The 18436-nt window shown below is 49.0% G+C and overlaps 1 protein-coding gene across 2 annotated transcripts in view; it reads right to left on the minus strand.

Moving 5' to 3' along the window:
* Nucleotides 1–13855: 13855 nt before the first annotated feature.
* The window catches only part of LOC146757095 (uncharacterized), a 9007-nt gene continuing 4426 nt past the window's right edge, over nucleotides 13856–18436 (minus strand). The window contains exons 2-8 of one of the 2 annotated variants that reach the window (XM_085523445.1): nucleotides 17882–18021; nucleotides 16792–16860; nucleotides 16579–16650; nucleotides 16386–16487; nucleotides 15531–15674; nucleotides 14865–15006; nucleotides 13856–14679 (exon numbers count right to left, since the gene is read on the minus strand). In XM_085523445.1, the coding sequence (XP_085379571.1) occupies nucleotides 14583–14679; nucleotides 14865–15006; nucleotides 15531–15674; nucleotides 16386–16487; nucleotides 16579–16650; nucleotides 16792–16860; nucleotides 17882–17894 (639 nt within the window). In that variant the 5' untranslated portion in view covers nucleotides 17895–18021 and the 3' untranslated portion in view covers nucleotides 13856–14582. Of the gene's footprint in view, nucleotides 14680–14864; nucleotides 15007–15530; nucleotides 16246–16385; nucleotides 16488–16578; nucleotides 16651–16791; nucleotides 16861–17881; nucleotides 18022–18436 lie in introns of those variants that run through there. The other variant, XM_085523446.1, reaches the window with a different exon arrangement.

The following is an 18436-nucleotide window of genomic DNA, read 5'->3' on the forward strand; positions in this document are numbered from 1 at the left end:
CTCTTCACAAAGCCTCTCTCACCTGCCCAATGAATAACTAACCCCCCTGATCTTTCTGACAGAGGTTGGCCCCCATGTTAAAAACTCAATCCATGCTTTACAAACACATTTACATATTAAAACAAGCAACACGCCAAAGATGAAGATAACCTTGGCGTCAACACACAGAACATGCCACACCAAAAACATGGCAGAAAGAAAGTACAGGAGAAACTGAATTACAAAACCTCACAGCGAATGAATTTTCCAGAATGAAGCAGGCAGACACCACGGATTCAATGGAAAAACACATGGATGGACATCTGGCACTTCCTGCCTTTGCATTTGGTAAGAAACAGCCCAGGCAATTCTAAGCAAACTCCATTTGCTTGACAGGGGAAGCACTTCAGCAGAGCAGACAGTGAAACACCTCGTTACCTGCTGGCTTTGCGATCTGCTGCATCCGCAGGGCTTTCTCCTGCTTGATTTCTTCTAAGCTTTTAATATGCATTTCTTCCAATTGCTTGATTTTACGCGGTGGCTCTTCCAGTTTCTCGTTACCAGGCTCAGGTGGAGGGAAAATTCTCTTCTTCTTGCGCTTATCCTTAGATCTCTTCTCAGTAAGAACCTCTTCTACTTTTTGCTTCTCTTCTTCCAGTCGTCTCTTCTTCCAGATCTCCCCTGCTGGCTTGGCACCCTTCTCTGTCATCATCAAGAAAGGAGAAGCATAAGGATTACAAGAAATTCCAACGAGAGCTCAAGTTTCCAGATTTGTCATAATATTACAGAATATACGTGTTCCCAACAACAACGCTCCTGAGAAAGAATAAGCAGAAAGCCTAGAGAATCTGTGCAGCAAACACCAATGACCATTTACCTCTCCTTGGTGCTCTGTCAACCTCGATCTTCTTCCCCAGCCTTTCTACGAGGCTGCGCTTCAGCGGAAGGCCACTGACATCAGCTACAGAGAGAAAACAACAACATTCCTAAGATAATTCCTTTGGAGAAAGATTTTTACAAGTCAACCACAAACTTTGGTTTCTCCAAGTGTATGTTCTCAAATTCACCTTTCAGCTGCTACACTTGTGTGCCACTTGGAGTCATCACAGACCCACGACACACTTTCCTCCCTCCTGCTTCAGCAGTGCCCTCCCATTTACGTGGAGGCAGCCAAACAGCAGCTCACAAGCAGCCCTTACCTACAGAGGATTTCCGTTTTCCAGGTTTATCAGCAGTATTCGGTTGAATCACAGGCACCTCCCCTAAAACAAAGAAAAACAAAGTGCTTATTTGACAGAAACCAACAGAATTACTGTCTTGTGAGCCCATTTCCCACCCAAAACAAATACAACCAAAAGACACCACTTTGACAGCCCTGACACAAAATAATATTGCAACTGTAATGCACTCAGGGTAAGTCCCAATTGTAATTTATCCATTCCACTTAGGAGCCACCAAATGGAAGCAAAGGTACTCATCATTACCCTGCTTTGCAGGCAGCATCACAGTGCTGACCAGTGTCCGCACATTCTCCTTCTTAGGCACACGAACAATCTGAGATTTGAGCCGATGAGCAGGAGCTCCTGAAGGTCCTTCTGATCCAAGTGTTTTTATTCCAGCATTCAAACTGTCATCTGGGAACACAGAGCAGTAAATGAGACTGAGGGACAGAGGCACACGCTGAGGACCACAGCTCTGCAAACTGCCTCCTGCTCAGAAGCATGCAGAACAAACCCTGTCAGCTCTCCCCACAGCTAAGAGCACCATGGACCTGATGTCTGTCTGCTGCCCTCCTTTCATCCTTCTGGATATTAAAAGTAGGCTTTATCCCTTACTTTATCCCATCCATATGACATTAGATTCCTCTATCAGCAAATGTGGCTTTCACCACTGGTTGAAAAGATGCACATACAGGCACTTAAACTCCATGCTGTGGCCTCGTCTTGCTCTAATGATGTAAACAAAGGAGTTTACCTTCCTAATCTGAAAGGCACATGAAGTTACAAGGTAGGAACAAGATCATGGAAATAGCTGATTCCATTCAGCAACCCTATGTTCTGTTGTGTTTGTACAATGAATTGCTTTGGAGTTAATTGGCAAGTGCTTCTGATTAATCCTGGAATACCTTGTTTTGTATCAGCATCAGATTTTGTAGTGGAAATTATCTGCAATCCAAGATGGTTTTCTTCAGCTGGTTGCTGGACAGGTGTTTTTGTTTCTTCTCCCTCCTTAGAAAGCTGGTCTGTACAAGCAAAGAAAAAATCAGTCTCTTCAGTTATGCGGTAGGAATTCAATCAGATTATCCACTGCACAAAGATGGCAGGCAAGGCTGAAAACCCACACAGATAAATGCTGAGTCTCCACTTGCCCATCCAAATGGCTTCTCTGTGAACAAAGAAATCCCCCCCTACACAACATTCATCTCCCTGACACCCAGTAAAAGCTTAAATGCAGGAGAACAACCTGCAAGGCAAAGGCCACAGGAGCAGAGAGAAGCTGAGCATGCAAGATAAAACTGAGGTATCAGAAGCACACAAAGTTCAGCTCTGAACCTATCTATCAGCTCACAAGTGAACGTTACCTGGCGTTCTTTATGACACTATACCCACCTGTGAGTAATAGAGTTAATCTTTCGTACCTAAAAAAGACAAACTCACTTTGGCTTGGTGGAAAGAAAACCCCATTGAGGTAACGTCCCTTGGTGTGATGGAAGGCACAGTTGGATTTCTGGCAGCCTCCTGGCTGGTTCTCCCAGTAGCAGGAAATCATGCTGCGTTTTTTCTGAAGACAGAAAGGAAGAAGAGCTGATGGTAATGTGGACCTAAGATCTGCAAAGGGAGACTGAGCTCCAGATGGTGCCAGTGAGCAGACTGCCACAAAGCAGCACTCAAACACCACTCTGAAGCGTGCGCAGGCTGGGAGCACCAGGCTCACTGAGCTTTCCTAGCATTCTGTGGGTGAGGACACCAGTTTAGAAGGGGTTAAACTAACACACCTTGCAGAATGCTTGTCTGATTGATGTGGTTCTTTAGTATCTGTTGATAGAACACTGTTGGTATCAACTACAAGAATATTCTGCTATGATATACCAATGCCATTGAGCTCTCTTCCCTCTGCTTCCTCCCCTATTCTTAACCGTAGGAACCATCATCATTTCAAAGCAAATGAACCTAATCTGCAAAAGCACATTCAGCCCACCTAAAGAAATGAGAAGTGGGTTTGGTGATAAACTCTGAGGAGCCAACACTCACACTGATCTCCATGTGCCTGAACCTGCAGACATTCCTGAAGCAGCGGCCCTCCTTCCACAGCCTGCAGGTGGTTTCATTGCCCAAAGCAGCTTCACAGTGCCTGAAGGGACAGTTGTCTCCCTGTAACCCAATGGAAACCAAGAGAGGAAAATGAAATAGTACAGCCTGAGAACTGGCCATGCTTTGAGCTCATTTTTAGCGAGTTGCTCTATTGTACAATGCAATTAGTTATGAAGTTTGCTGAAGACCAGTAATACTTCTACTTATTCTACCCATTCCTCTTAACTTCAGAACTGAAAGAAAGAAAAAATGAAGGAAAAAACCCAAGCAGACCTTTTTACAAGTGGAATAGAAGTAGAAATAGCAATCATTTCCTTTAATCGACATGCTGGACGAGCGCACAGAAGCAGTTCTGGTCTCGGGGATCTCTGTGCAGCTCTTCCTGTGCTTCTCAAAGAGCTGGCTCGTGATTCCTTGGACTGAAAGTCTTCTACAGTCTTGATCAGTGAAATCTTCTTTTGTAAAGGAACCCTAAGCAAAACACCAAAAAGCAGAAAAGAATGAGGAATGCCCACCCGTCTTCCCAGCTTTGTTCTCTTCATTCAATCAGTCTCTCAGGAGCAGTTGTTTCAAAACATTGCCCTCCTCAACACTGGTCAAACTCTAGTAACATCACCCTGACTCAGCACGGAGTCCCTGGGCTGCACGGCTGCAAGCCCTCCAATGGAGCCCCTCCTTCAACACCACGAGTGACAGCAGTGAGTAACCCCAACACATTTGTCTGACCGCTGCAGGTCTTCAAGCTCAACCACCTGGACAACCTCAGCAAATACAGTGATCTTCAAAGCTTTGCAGTTCACTTCTCCTGTAGGCCGAACCAACACTGAATCCGTGAATTAATTAATTATAACAGGTTAGGAAGAATTTTCCTCCTCACTTTGCCTATGTCAAATTCTGTAAGTTGGAATTTCTGGTCTTCAAGGATTCTTCACCTTTGCAGAATCCACAAAAACCATCCTCCGTCTTTATTACCTGTACAGCAAAAGCATGCCAGTGCGTATCAATACACAAATCCACACACATGTGCCTGTATACTGTAACTCAGCACTGCATGGAGCTGCAGCACGTTCTGCTCAGCCACAACAAGGGTTTGGGTTGGTTCATTTTTTTTTTTCTTTTCTGATGTAAAAATCAAATATTTTGGTATTTTAGATTTGTTTTGTTGCTTTTTTTTTTAAGGTACCAAATGCAGTAAAACCTGCAACCAGGCCAGACAGAAGATCAAATTCAAGTGATTCAGAACTCTTTCATTAAAGTGCTGCACATTTCTGAGCTAAGCATTTCCGATAGTCAATAAAAGTTGGAACCTTTTACTCACACAGACACTAGTGAATTTTCGAGGAATTTTTTTTTTTTTTTTTTTTTTCCCCAGGGAATTTCCCCAAATCTAAACTAAAGAGAGGAGAAGTCGGGTTCTCAAGTTAGTTGCTGGATTGACTGCATGACAAAGGGAACAAAAACAGCAGTTAAGGACAAAGTTTCCTACCCTCCTCCAGTACTGATAGAAATGCTGCCTTTTACCTTTAGTACCTTCACATCAGATTCCTCTCTGGCAGATTCCTATGCTTCTAACAACCTCGGTGCTGCCCCGCACAGACGCCGGGCACCGTCACTGGACTCTGCACCGTGGAACACGCACACAGCTCAGCACTTCTGTTTCCTCACAATTGGAAGGGTTCTGGAATCGGGAGCATGAAGCGGACTAGAAATACCTCACATCCCTCTGCTCCTTACGAGCCCTTCCATTTTAAAACAAGATAAGCCCAGACACATCTGTTAGCACAGCAGCCCAAATGCTAACCAGAACACACAGTGTGTAACACTGAAAGTACCAGTTTAATGCCGCACCACAATCCCTATATAGTGGTACAGGTGACCACCCCTATCAGATACCCATGACCTCCATGACTCCAGCCCTGGTGCACGCAGGCACCACCTGCCCAATACCCAACATCTCCCCCCTCTTTATTATCTGCAGCCCCTGTAAAGGTTCCCCTGCATACTCCCTGCTACCCCAAAGGTGATTTGCACATTTAAGGCTATTCCGCAAATGAATCAATCATTAAACATATGCGAAAAACAATGAAACTGTCATAATAACATACCAAAGAGATTCAGCTGCAGTGACTACAAACCTGAAAGCACACAACAGCAATCTGCCTAAAAATTGTGAAATGCTGTATGGCAACACTTAGTCAACTTGTAGAGAACAGTGCATTCAAGTTCAAAATAACAGCACAGTACACAATGGAGTTACAACTTCTCCAAGTTCAATGTAACACTATTGTACAGAATCTTCATGGCAATCCAGTTCTGTCCAGTGTGCATTATAATGTCACACTCCATAACCAAATAAGAAGACAAAACCATATTGGCTGTGCAGAATCATTCTGAATGTCCACCACTGGGGGACTATCCAGGAACAAGGTCTCCCCCGCTCACGAACTATCAGTCCGGCATGAAGGCTGGATTCCCAGTTCGGACCTTCAGGCACATTGGGAGCAACGCTGTCTCATGTGCCATTACCAGCAGCCGCTGCCCAGTGCTGACGTCAAATCACTGGCTGCACTGGAGACATTAACCAAGGAGTTGTTGACCAAAACTGGTGCTGAGATGTTCGGATCCTCACGGTGCACAGGATGGCTCGTCATTTGGTGCCGGCTTAACCCAACGTGCCGGCAGCCAGCAGGGCCCACTTGGGGTCCCGACACAGACGTGTTTCCTGCCCTTGACAAGGAGTGGCATAGGGTCTGGGAGCCATGGCCCTCCGTCGGGTCTGATCAGGACCTGACCTATTGGTGTCCATTAGGTCAGCTGATGGTCTCCCTTCCAATTCTCTCAGTTAACTTTCTAAGAGCAGCAAAGGTGGGTAGCAGCTTCTGCGCCTCTTCGTCCCCTGCAAAAGCTCACAGAACTCCATGCTGGCTTTCTCTAATGCTGACCGACTCACACAGTGAGAAGCTCCGTCAGCCAGACCTCTCCGCATTATCCACATAATAAGCAGATTGAGGTCCTCATCACACACCCTGTGTCATTTCTTGTCAGCATGTCCTGTCCCATCCCTGGCTCTCCAGCAGGACTGTAATGCTGGGGTGAGCAACACTGGGCACTGTCAGTGTGTTTTTCTTGCAAGCATCTTCCAGGGAAACACGTGCAGGCGTTCCCCACTCTTGGCTGTATCTCTGCAGTGCTGGGTCCTGTGTGAGCAGAGCTCTCTGCCCCAGAAGCCAAGTCACTGCTGTGCAGAGCTCAGCCTCGGGGTGAATGTGCTCCTGAGTTTGTCCCAGTGCAAGGACAACCTTCTCATTGCCCTTTAGGAGCACCTCTGGTGCTGATGGGTGCTCTGCTCTCAGCAACCACTGGATACACGGCTCCAGGCGCGTGTGTGCTTTGTCGCCTTGAGCTGTTTGCTCTGATCGCATCTCACCCTGGGGAGCCGGGATTCCCCTTTGGTCTCGGTGTCACTTCGAGACCAGTAGCAACACTAGGGGTCAGAGGAGAGCTGCTGAATGTGTGAGCAAAGCTGCTAATTGAGAAGGAGATCGCACTCATGTGACTTCGAAACCCGAATTAATGAGCTTACCTTCACCCTCCTGACTAATGCAGACCTCATGCAGCCCTGGGCCTGCCCTTCTCCAGCCTCCTGCCTTGTTTTGCCTACTCATAGGAAAAGATTTAGCATAGCTCAGAGCCCCAGGCGGCGCTTGGAATGCCAGCAGGAAAGAGCTGCTGGTGTCCACATAGCTCAGGACTGCAGCAGTGGGGCTGCTGGACCTCAGTGTTCTGAACACTCTGATGTGGAAGTGATTGGCAGATGCTGTGGCCGGAGGGATGAGGTGCCTGCAGGGCGTCCCTTGGAAGAAGGTTTGGTGAGGATGGATCCTCTGAGCCAGCATCAGGGACAGGGTGCTGGGTGCAAATGCCAGTGCTGCCCCCTGTCATCCTTTTGGTTTTAAAAGGAGTACAGCTCCGTTTCCAAACTTTGCCAACCATGGGCTGGCTGGCAGCTTGAAGGAACTGCCATGAAATTGGTCTAATGAAGCGTTCCTGGCAGAGCTTCAGGATGGAGAAAGTGCAGTTTGTCCTCAACTGAGCTGAGGTCCAATGAGCTGAGTTTCCTGGCTCAGAGCAGAGGCCGTGAGCATCACGTCTCACAGTCTGTGTCACCTGGGCAGAGCCGTTAGGCAGGGGCTGCTAGTGGGGAGATGCCAAGGTTTTCCATGAAGATGATTGCTCAGATATGTCTGAGTTCAGATGGAGGGGCCCATTGCCCTACCAGGAAGTGGAAGATGCTTGGGGGTGAGGCAGCTCGTGCTTTCCCATGCCTGTAGGACCTTACAGTGCTGTGCCTTTCCACATACCTACCCCACCTTCTTTCTTTCCCATGCAGGGGGCATCATTAATCCAGTGGGTGGCAGCAGAATTCCAGGACAGCCCCACTGCAGTGGGTCTCTGTGGCAGAAGGACACACCAAGCCTGTGCTCTGCCTGGATGCCACTGATGAACTGCTTTTCACTGCCTAAAAAGGTATATGTTGGACAGAACAGGTGTGGGGGCTGTTGGCTTTTTATGTGCTATTCTCATAGATCTCCCCAGGCTGGCGTGGGGAATTGGGGTGCATGGCAGGGATGGCTCCTTCTGGGCTGCTCCCCTGTCCCTGCGTTTTGATGTCCAGGTGCTGGAGCAGGCTGGCTCCATTGCCCTGGAGTGGAGCTGTGGGTGGTGGGAGGCAGCACTTGGGAAGGAGTCGGTGCCTCCACGCCACGGAGGAACTCCCCAGCCCAACTCTCTCAGTCACGTTCTTCTTCCTACAGACCGGAGCTGTAAAATGTGGAACTTGGTGACGGGTCAGGAAATTGCTTCCCTCAAGGGTCACCCAAATAATGTTGTTTCCATCAAGTACTGCAGCCACACGGGGTTGGTGTTCACCGTGTCCACGTTGTACATCAAAGTGTAAAACATCCGGGACTCAGCGCGCTGCATCCGCACCCTGACTTATGTAGTGGGAAGAGTGGCTGTGGGGGACTGTGGGCAGCTCTGGCTTTGCAGAAGATGGTGTGAGGAACTCCTGGGGTCCCACAGGCTGGAAACAGAGCCCAGCTGTTTTAGGATCAGTGCCTACAGCTGTAGGAAACAGGGAGGCTTAGGGAGATCTTGGAATGGAATCTGTGGGGACCCTCTGCATCAAAGGCTCTAAGGAAAGGACCTGGAAGTGGTTCTCAGCCTTTCCTGGGGGTGGCCAAGAGCACCAGCAAGAAGGGATGGGGATTTTCTTTTTTGCTTCAACTAATATGCCAGAGGAAGACGACCACATTAACCCAGCTGTATTTGTTGTTGTTGTTTATCTACAGCATGAAGCATTTCACTTGGAAAGTCTCTGCTGCCACTCATCGTACAACAGACTTAAAGCACAGCACTTGGCACCTAGCAGTGCTGTGAAGGGTTGGAAAGGCAGCGCATCATTGTGCTGAGGGCCAAGAGACGGTTCAGACAACAGAAGCATTTGTCCACATTTCTGACATGAAGGCTGTCGCCTCCCAATCCGGCGACAAATCAAGGCTGCTGTGTGAAAGTACCGTGCCTCCGCACACGGGAACGGACGGGACTCACACACAGTGTGTAACACCGAATGTACCAGCTTAATGCCACGCCACAAACCTACCCAATGCCCAACAGGGGGGACCAGTCAATGCTGCTCATCAGCCATCAATCCCGGATGCTGGAGAAGGCAGACCATGTTGTGGTGCCAGAGCATTACACAATGGCTGAGATGGGGACACCCACCGAACTGAGGACCCGCTGTGGATCCTACAGCCGGCTGCTGCAGCACTGAGGACCACAGTGCAGCTGGAGTGGGATGCGATGGGACATGGGGAGCTGTGGCTGTCTCCGCTCCCCGCTGCAGGATGGGAAGAGTGGGATGCTCTGGGATTTGTATGGAATAAAGCGGAGATGTTTTGTAGAGGAGCAGGTTGGGACGTGGGGTGTGGGCAGCTCAGCCTCAGTGCATGGTTGGTTATGGAAGCTGGGTGTCTGCCCTCAGAATGTGGCTGTGGCAGCACTGTGGGTTATGGGGGGGAAGCACAGCTCAGCCCAATACTGGATGAACTTTCCAGTCACGTCTTCATGCCAAAGCGTTGCAGATAGCACAGGGAGTGCAAAGGGGAGGAGGAGAGCAGCAGTGTGAAATGGAGCAATGGGCAAAGAGTGTGGGGTGGGGGGAGGAGGGATGAGGAGAGGTCCCCTCATCCACCCCAACCCTGAGCACGGCACAGAGCAGAATGCAGGCAGGCTGAGCACAGAACAGCCCAACACTTTATTTCACAAGAAACAGCACAGGAAAAGCATAACAGCATAGGAAGCAGAGGGAGATGTGAGAGGTAGAGGGGATAGGGCTGTGTTCATCACCGACCCCAAATGCTTGTGTGGCCAGTTGGCCCCTTGCAGGCTGAAGCACAGCACTCAGACGGTTTGGTTACTTCCTGTGTGAAGAAGAAGAGATGGTGTCCCATAGGGCCACGTTCACATCCCAACCCTCAGCTCCCTGCAGAGTCCCAGCCCAGCCCTGGTGCAGCACCACAAGGAGCACAAGGAGCACAGGGACCCCTTCCAACCCCCAGCCCCACACCGCAGCTGTGCTCGAGTTGCTGGTTCCACCTTCCTGGCCTGTAAGGTAAGAAGAGCCATTGTCTCAGCCCAGTTTGTAGGAGGGAGGCAAGGTACTTTGATATACATATACCTGGTGCGGGATTAAGAAACAATGGTTCAAACATTGGTCCGACCAGTTTATTACAAGACTTTATCAGGCAGATGGGGAAGGGGAGGACGGACGCTATTATGGTGTAGGGTGATGGGGAAGGGAATGCAGTAAAAATATGAAATAGAAGCAAGGAGTCTCTGTAGGAAGCAAGAGGGAGATATTCACCACCATGGATCCATCGAGGTTTGTAGTTCAGTCATTGGTCTTCAGTCGTGGTGGGTCGTCAGGCGTTGTTCTGTTAATGGTGACCACGATGACAATTTCCAATGGTAGCACCAACTTATTTATATGTCCAAAGTGGTCAAGTCAGCTCACTTTGGAGTGACAGCTCGAATCCAAAGTAGTTGAGTCAGCACTCCTTGGAATGGAAGCTTCTGGCTCTGGGATCTTAGCAGAAATTCCTTTGTTCCCATCTTCTGAGGCTTGCCAGCAGATAAGAGGGAGCAGGGATACCCATCCGCATCCTGTTTTTCACAGGGCACGATGGCTTCATTACCCAGATTTCCCACACCAAGCTGGAGCTATTTAGTCCCGGGCCAGATCTTCCGCTCATAAACAGTCCTGAGCACTCTTCTGGAGGCAAACAGCTCTGAAGGAAGGTGCTTTCAAATATTCAAATACCCAAAAAGTGATATTGATTGTCACACGGTAGCACCCATTACTTGCCACTTCAATAAATCATTGAGAGTCTTCTCACAAGAAACACCTCAGGAAGCAAGCTTGGAGCCAGAAAACAAGGAAGGACTCTCACAGCCATGACCCCCAGCCCTGTTCTTGCTGTGGGGCATGGAGCAGCTTTGAGCACCAGGAAGGGGAACCCTGGGAGAAAGCGGGGACCCCAATGCTGCCCTGGCACTGGGCAGAGGTGGGGGACAGCGCTGCCCTCATCACTCACTGGGCGCCGTGTTGTAGCCTTTCTCCTTCTTCCCTGCAGACAGAGAGATGCATCAGCACAGGTTCACATCACAGCCAGGCTGAGGGCTCCTGAGGGAGCCTCAAATCCCCCCACAGCCCCCACTGTCCTCCTACACCCCTCCACTTTTACCTGCATGGCGTCTGTAGATGATGAATCCAACGCCAGCCATGATGGCAATGGCCACAACGGCGACAACCACCCCCACCACGTTGGGCACCACGCTGGACTGTGACTGCTCTGGGGGAAGGCAGGGCTGTCAGCAGGGGAAGGGGCAGCCCAGAGCCCCCCAGCCCCACATCCCCTCACTCACCTCATGAGTAGAGGCTGGGCTGGGGCAGGCTGGCGTGCTCCACGCAGCACTGGTACTTGTCCCCGTGCGAGGCACGTAGCTCCGACCAGAGCTGTTGTAGTGCACGAAGATTTCGCCATCCACGTACCCCACTTCAAAGAACCAGGGCTGCTCGGGGCCGGAATCCGTCATCCCTATTTCCAAGTACCGCATGGAGTGGAGCTCTGCGGGGTCGGAGCGCGACGACCCCCCCTTTTTTATTAATTAGCAAGCTACTGCCTATAGAATAACAACACTACTTATATTAATAACATAACCATTATAACTCAATCAAGGCCTCGATTGACAATCCTCTAGAAGTGAAAAAAGAGACAAGTCAAACACAGATAACAACATTACTGTTAAACCTACTAAAAAGAACAAACTCGTTTGCTCTGCAACCTAAGTTTCTGCAACCTGGAAATAAATCCATGAGGGTCCCATTGTGTTCACATGTCACTAGTTAGGAAAAGTCTTCAACTTTCATATACTCTGATATATTGATTTTTAATGGCCACTAACTATTGTGCAACAAATGCTTTTAGGATGCTCATAACCATGCCTTTGAGCTAATAATTGATAATTGAACTTTATGAAGTTGCATGTCAGATAGAACCAGTTTTAGAGGACAAATGTGCTGGAGTATCACTAGGGGCATTATTACTTATTGACCCTTGAGAAACAGCAAACCGTGTTGGTGGTGGTTGCGACAGGCGGTGCCAGCAGGGCCTTCCCTGCTTCAAAGTGCACCTTTCCTCTCTCACCCATCACAGATTCTCTCCTGCATTCAGGGTCTGAAGGATTTCTTCCAGTTGTACACCATATCCGCATGGCCAGTGTGTGATACAGAGCCCAGGTGGAACAGCTGCCTGGAAAACAGAATAAACTATCAAATTTAGTTCTATTAGTATGCACTTTTGTCTCAAGTGATGCATGGTCATATTTTTAAAATCCCAATTAGTTGGGTGTAAGAGACGTATCCATTCTACGATACAGGGTCATCCCTTTGCCTGGGATTCCTTTCCAGGTTTTGTCTTTGCAAATTAAGAAAAGCTAATTAATAGGCTAATAACATCATGAGTGAGCAGTACTAACATACTAAAAGAGCTATTCCCATAGATTACAGCACTGATTACATCAAATCCTTTCTTTAACACACATTTGATCTATGGATAATGCCTAAAATTCTAATTCTTGAGACTGCATTGGTAACACTGAAAATCACACACTATGTCAAACCATTTCTAATATTATTTATAACACCGCAAGTTACAAAGCAATTCCACTAGGAAAGAAACACACAACACAGTTACTATAAAGGCTGGATGCTATTTTCTGCCTTGAGATTAGACCAACAACGTATTCTGGTGGTGTTAGTAACAACCGCACAAGATTAGAAGTGTCTAGTGTCATATGAGTATCCTCAGTGAAAATCCACTGAATGATTTGCTTAGAAGCTTCAGATCGTTTCCCATAGTCAGTCACAGTCTTACCAGCCTGCTGTAACAATTTCCAATGATGCACTTCCCACCGAGCAGCTCCCTGCTGATCGTCTATCAGCGGGCAAGCGAGCTGAAACACAGCTTGACACGGTCCCTCCAATATCATGCCTCTAATGACTCCAGACCAACGCAAAGGTGGAGGATCGCTACGTGTGGGGGGGAATCGCATAGACAGGGGCTGTAAAGACATCGGTGAAACGCTCGAAGAGACTGATGCCTCCTTCGTACGCAGTTCTAAGTCCTGCAGCTCCTCAGTTAATGTTTTATTATGTTCCTCCAACGCTTTCTCATTCCCACCATTATCCGAGTCGCTTTCACTCTCAGGAGCTTCTTGCTGCTCTGCACACCCCTCAGCCCCCCCCCACCGCACCTTCCTCACCAGCCAAAACCGGATCTGCCAGAGACGTTGAAGAGGTCGAGGACGGGGGATTATTCGGGGCTTCTGCGGCAGCCCTGACTTGTGAGGCTGATGAGCAAACAGAGTACGAACCTCCTGGTAACAGGGAGTCAAGTTCTGACCTTGACTGAGCACTAGGTCCGGATAGAGCTTGTACCACAGCAGCAGCAATCTCCCACTCGGCTTGCATATTCTTCAATGTATTTATTTTGTATTCCTTATTTTTGGAGATAACAAAGTCCCACATATGGTCGACTATTTCTCGCCATTCGGCTACAGTGAACATCAGTGCCACCTCCTGAAGATGTCCATTCATATGAGCCCATTTTACCAGCTCGGATATGCATTTAGGAGATACCTGCTCCCCTCTCTTAGAGAGAATACATTTGAGCAGTTCCTCCACAGCTTCCCACAACATCGTGGCTTGCAGAGAACGGGATGGTACCCCGATGAGAGGTGAGTGCCAACCCCCCCCCCAGTTCTTTATTGCCCCCGCACCGCGCTGTTAGAGAGGGGAGGTTCTTTGTTCCTTCTCTCCCTGGGTTTGTTCCCGCTGTCACCGAGTGAGCTCTAGAGAGAACTCCGTGACACAAACTCATTGCAAAGTCTAAGCTAGAAGAAGCGTCACCTCAGTGTATCCCAGAAAAAGAACAGCGTTGAGATTTTAATTGGTTTTGGATTTTTGTTTTATTGAGGGTGGGTTGTTTTTTGTTGTTTTTTTAGGGTTTTTTTGGGGTTTTTTTGTCTTTTTTTGGGGGAGGGGGTAGGGGGGTGCGAGGGGAAGGGAGAGGGAGGGGACAGTTGTTTGGTTGTTTTTCATATACAATAAAGCTATGCAGTTCCGCTGTCAGTCGCCTCAGAGAGTTCCCGAAGGAGCTCAACCACATTCTGCTCAACATCGAGTTGTTCCATTGAGTGGAACAATGGTAGTCTTGCAGATGGAGCAATGCAGGAATTCTGACAGGATCTCCAGGTGTATCCAGTTCATCATCTGAAAGCTCCGCAACCAAATTGGAAGGGACCAGTCCTCTTGTGCCATCTGTCAGCTCTCCCTGAAACCAGCCATTCTCACCCACATCTCCAAAGACATTACGCATTGTCCGGCAGTCAGAGGAAGCTCGTTTTCTGGGTCCTCATTAGGACCCTCAACAGGAATGTAGCTGTGTCGAGCTAAGAATCTTCAAACTGCTGGTGATACCTGTCCTGGAGAATGCAGGATGAAGGACAAAAGCTCTGCTCTCACATTCAGGGCCATCCTCTGACAGAAGGCAGCACTCAGGACTGTTCCCAAGGATCTCTTTCATGGCTTTGAGTTCAAGCTCCAGGTCTTCCAGATGACCTTGAAGACTTCTGGCCTCTTCAATGGCAGAATGGAACGGACTGGAGCTATTAGGGAGACTCTTGTTTGACTGGGTCAGAGTCTGTCTCGTTGCCTTCCCCAGCTCTATCTGCTGCTTCTGCTGCTCTCTTTTCCCTCTTGCGTGCTCTGTGAGAATGAGTTTCAGAAAGCACTACTCACTGACAGGAAATAAGGGGAAACTTGAAAGACTTTGCAACCTGAGTCCTGGCAGTGTACTGCCAGCGGCTGATTTGGCCGTCCAGGATCCTGGCACCACAAATGCTTCATTGCCAAATGCAGCAATAAGGTGTTCTGGGGAAAGGCCAACTCACAGGTAGTTTTTGAGCACCCATATCACAGTACCAACGGCCAGCACCAGCGCAGGCAGCAGCATCGCTGAGACCGTCACCGGAATGCGGCGCTTCCGCACAGATCTGTGAGCAGCAGCCTCTGTGCTTTTGCCTGTGTTCATCCCTGGAAGAAATGAGACAATGTCCCACGTTACCTTCAGCTGCGCTACAGATAATCTCTCAGTGTGCTTCATGGACCCAAGAGGTCATTTTGTCAGTGGGTGCCTCCGTCTCTGGTGCCGAAGCACCGGAGGACAAGAAGGATTGCTTCCACCTCTCGTTGGGTACGAAGAGGCTGCACAGGCACTACCCGTGTCCTCCTCTGGGCCGAGAGCTGGGGCTGTACTCTGGGGTCTGGGCTTGGTCTGTGGGGAGAGCTACAGAGCAGAATCCCTCATGCTTTTCCCGGCATGCGTGTCCTGAGCTCTCCTGTGGGACGCCCCCCAGGCTGAAGGTCAGGCTTCAGCCAGCACAGGGCACAGCCAGAGCCAGCCCAGGGGAGAAACACTCCTGCTTCTTTTACATGTGCTCTATGCTCACACGCTCAGGTCTGGCTGCTGACCTGGTGTGCAAGAGCTGGCAGCAAGAGCCTGCAGGCACGCAGTGACTCTGGTTTGTGACACCGTATGATCATGGGACAGAAATTACCTGGCATGCTGGTTGGTGCTGCCTGCATTCCTCTGTCCGGGATGGGCAGTGTGGGATATCCACCTTCCTGGAGTGCATCCGGGACCGGCAGTGTGGGATATCCACCTTCCTGGAGTGCATCCCGCTCACTTTGTTGGTCCGTTCCTTTAGAAAGAAAGCAGGGCAGTAGGAGTGGGATGTCACGTGCCCTCATCAAAAACTGAGCTTCTCCAATCCCGAGCTCAGGTAAAGTCCAGGCCCCCCACCCCCAAGTACACTGTGAGCCCCTCTGTTACCCAAAGGCATTTGGGCCCTTCCAGCTATTGGACAATGCTGACTCCCTCACACCTCTTGAGGAATCAGCTCCTGTGCAAGGCCCTCACATTCTGTGCTGTCACCAGCCCATCACAGCCAGGTAGCTGCAGGCTGAAATCCAAGCTCTAACACACAGTCCAAGCCTTCAGAATTAGCATCTCCACCTCATTTCCAGCATTAGCAAAGACAGCCAACCCTGCTCGGGATGCTTCTCCTGCCTTGAACTTGCTCAGCTGCACGGAGGGCTTTGGATGAACAGAAGCACAGCGCTTGCCACTTTGCCACTTGCTGCCATCTGGGTGCCAATGACTGCACAAAGCAGCTCTGACAAGTAATGGTTGTGCTGGGGGAGCAGCTGCCTCTGGGTCTTGGCTGGATGCAGACCATCTGGCAGCAGACCAGCTCTGGTGCTTGACAGCACCTGCAAGGTGATACATGGAACACGGCTGCAGCACGGCTCTGACCCATTCCTTCCTGCTGTGCAGGCTACAGCCTGCCCACACCTGCATATCACACCTCAGCTTCCCAGGTCCCACAGTGAACAGACTGAAGTATACCCACCACGCTCTGCCTTCTCCATTTCCTTCAGCAGTCGCTTCAGGAGACGGGATGAGCCCTGAGAGTATTTTCCTTGTTTGTATTCATCCTCTTCTCTTTCCGGACCTTAACAGAATGTATGAAGTTAAATATCACGTGCATGAAGTTTTGAAGATCAGCGGCGAGTCAGCCAAGTCAGTGAAGACAGAGTACTCACTGCTGGGATTCCAGCTGGGCTCCAGCACAGGAGGAAACCGATGACCGGGCAGGGCCCACACTGGGGGCACTTCTGCAACCAAAGACCCATGAAAAGTTTCAGCCACACACTACAGCATCAACTGAGTAGCAGAGCGTACAGGGGACTGTGCCATGAAATGGCACTGAAACGGGCAGCAAAAGCTCTCTAAAGAATTTCAAAGCTATGACGTACCTGCGCGATCCGACAGAGTTTCAGTTCCAGATCTCAGAGAGGAAGCTGGATCAACTCCTCTAGTCAAATCTGCAAATGAACACAGGACAAAGCAACTGCTACTGAGCATCCCTTCAGCCACAAGGTCGCAGGATGCAATTAAAGCCAGGGATTCCTTCACAACACTATTCTCTCCCTTCCGCACAGGGAAACAAGGGGCCTGGGAGAGCAGGAAGGATGCAGATAAGGAGTGAGACCTCACGGAAGTCATCAGGCAAGGAGGAGAATAGATGTTGTAAATACCAGAAGAGGAGTTGCATCCCCCTGATAAGAACAAGAGGGGGTCTGCATGCTAAACAACTATTGAATATGTATCAGAATTCCGAGAAATCATTGACTATGTATGAGATGTACCTATATCTGTGTCACGATTTTACAAGTCCATGTGCAAGTTTGGTGGAGCTATCCCCCTTGCACCCAGCACTGGAATAAACATACCTGCTTTATAACCCATCTATGTGTTATAGAGTTTGATTCCGCAAGTCACTTACACCCCATATTTTCCCTAACAGCCACACTGGGTTATCTGGATTCGTTACATTTATCCATTGTTGCTGGCAGATGTTTCTCTCTCTCTCTCTGTCTTTAATCCCCACACAGCCCATCTTCCCAACTGTGGGTTTCGGTTAGGAGGTATGCACCCATAGGGTCCATGCCCTACTTGTAGATATTTATCCTGCCCAGCCCCAGGTGCCCAATTTGAGGCAATAGTTGCACATCCCTAATAGGCACAGTAATATGAGCCTGGGTGGTTACAGTATCCCCTCCCTAGGTTTGAGCTTAGGCAAAAATAGTAACCCTTTTGGTTTAGACTGGGCTGTATAGGTACCAGGTCACACAGGGATGTAAGGAAGCTTGGTGTGGGTGGCGTTGTGCTGCTATACAAAATGTGATCACTGTGAGAATCCCAAGTACCAATGGATACCCCTAAGGCCCGTCTTTCCCCACAATTCACTCCTCTGCCTCACTCGTCAACTGGGTTGCAACCAGCTACGAGGGGTTTTTTTAGTTCTTCTCAGCAGCAGTAGTGTTCTTCAGGGGAAGCCTTTACCTGGAATACCCATTGGGCTTGTCGCATTGTGAGTTTCAGGTCGTCACTCCCGGGAGCTACCTCCCACTTCTCGTCACCGATGGGTCCTTTAACACGGCTGGCATGAGTCCATCCTCTCTCTGCGGTTCGAATAGCTGTTTCTGCAGTAAATAAAACAACATAGGGACCTTCCCCTTGTGGTGTTAGTGTAGCTTCTTTCCAAGTTTTTATTAGGACCCCATCCCCCGGCTGTATCCTATGGATTGCTATCTCCAATGGGGACTGCTGTGCAATCAGATCCTTCTTGTAGTTCCTTGCACCCACTCATTAATTGTATAAGATTTTAATTGATCATCTTGTAAATGGGGGTGACCAAGAGGTATTTCAAGATTATAGGGCATACCATACAGCATTTCAAAAGGTGAAATTCCCAGATCAGTTCTGGGCTTCACACATATATTTAACAGAGCTAACAGCAAGCATTTTATCCAAGATGTCTTAGTTCCTATCATTAATTTTCTAAGTTGTTTTTTAATTTCCCCATTCATTCGTTCTACTTTACCAGAGCTCTGAGGG

Source organism: Coturnix japonica, chromosome 24, assembly GCF_054131305.1.
Source record: "Coturnix japonica strain WE chromosome 24, WE-NBRP24, whole genome shotgun sequence".
Taxonomy (NCBI): Eukaryota; Metazoa; Chordata; class Aves; order Galliformes; family Phasianidae; genus Coturnix; species Coturnix japonica.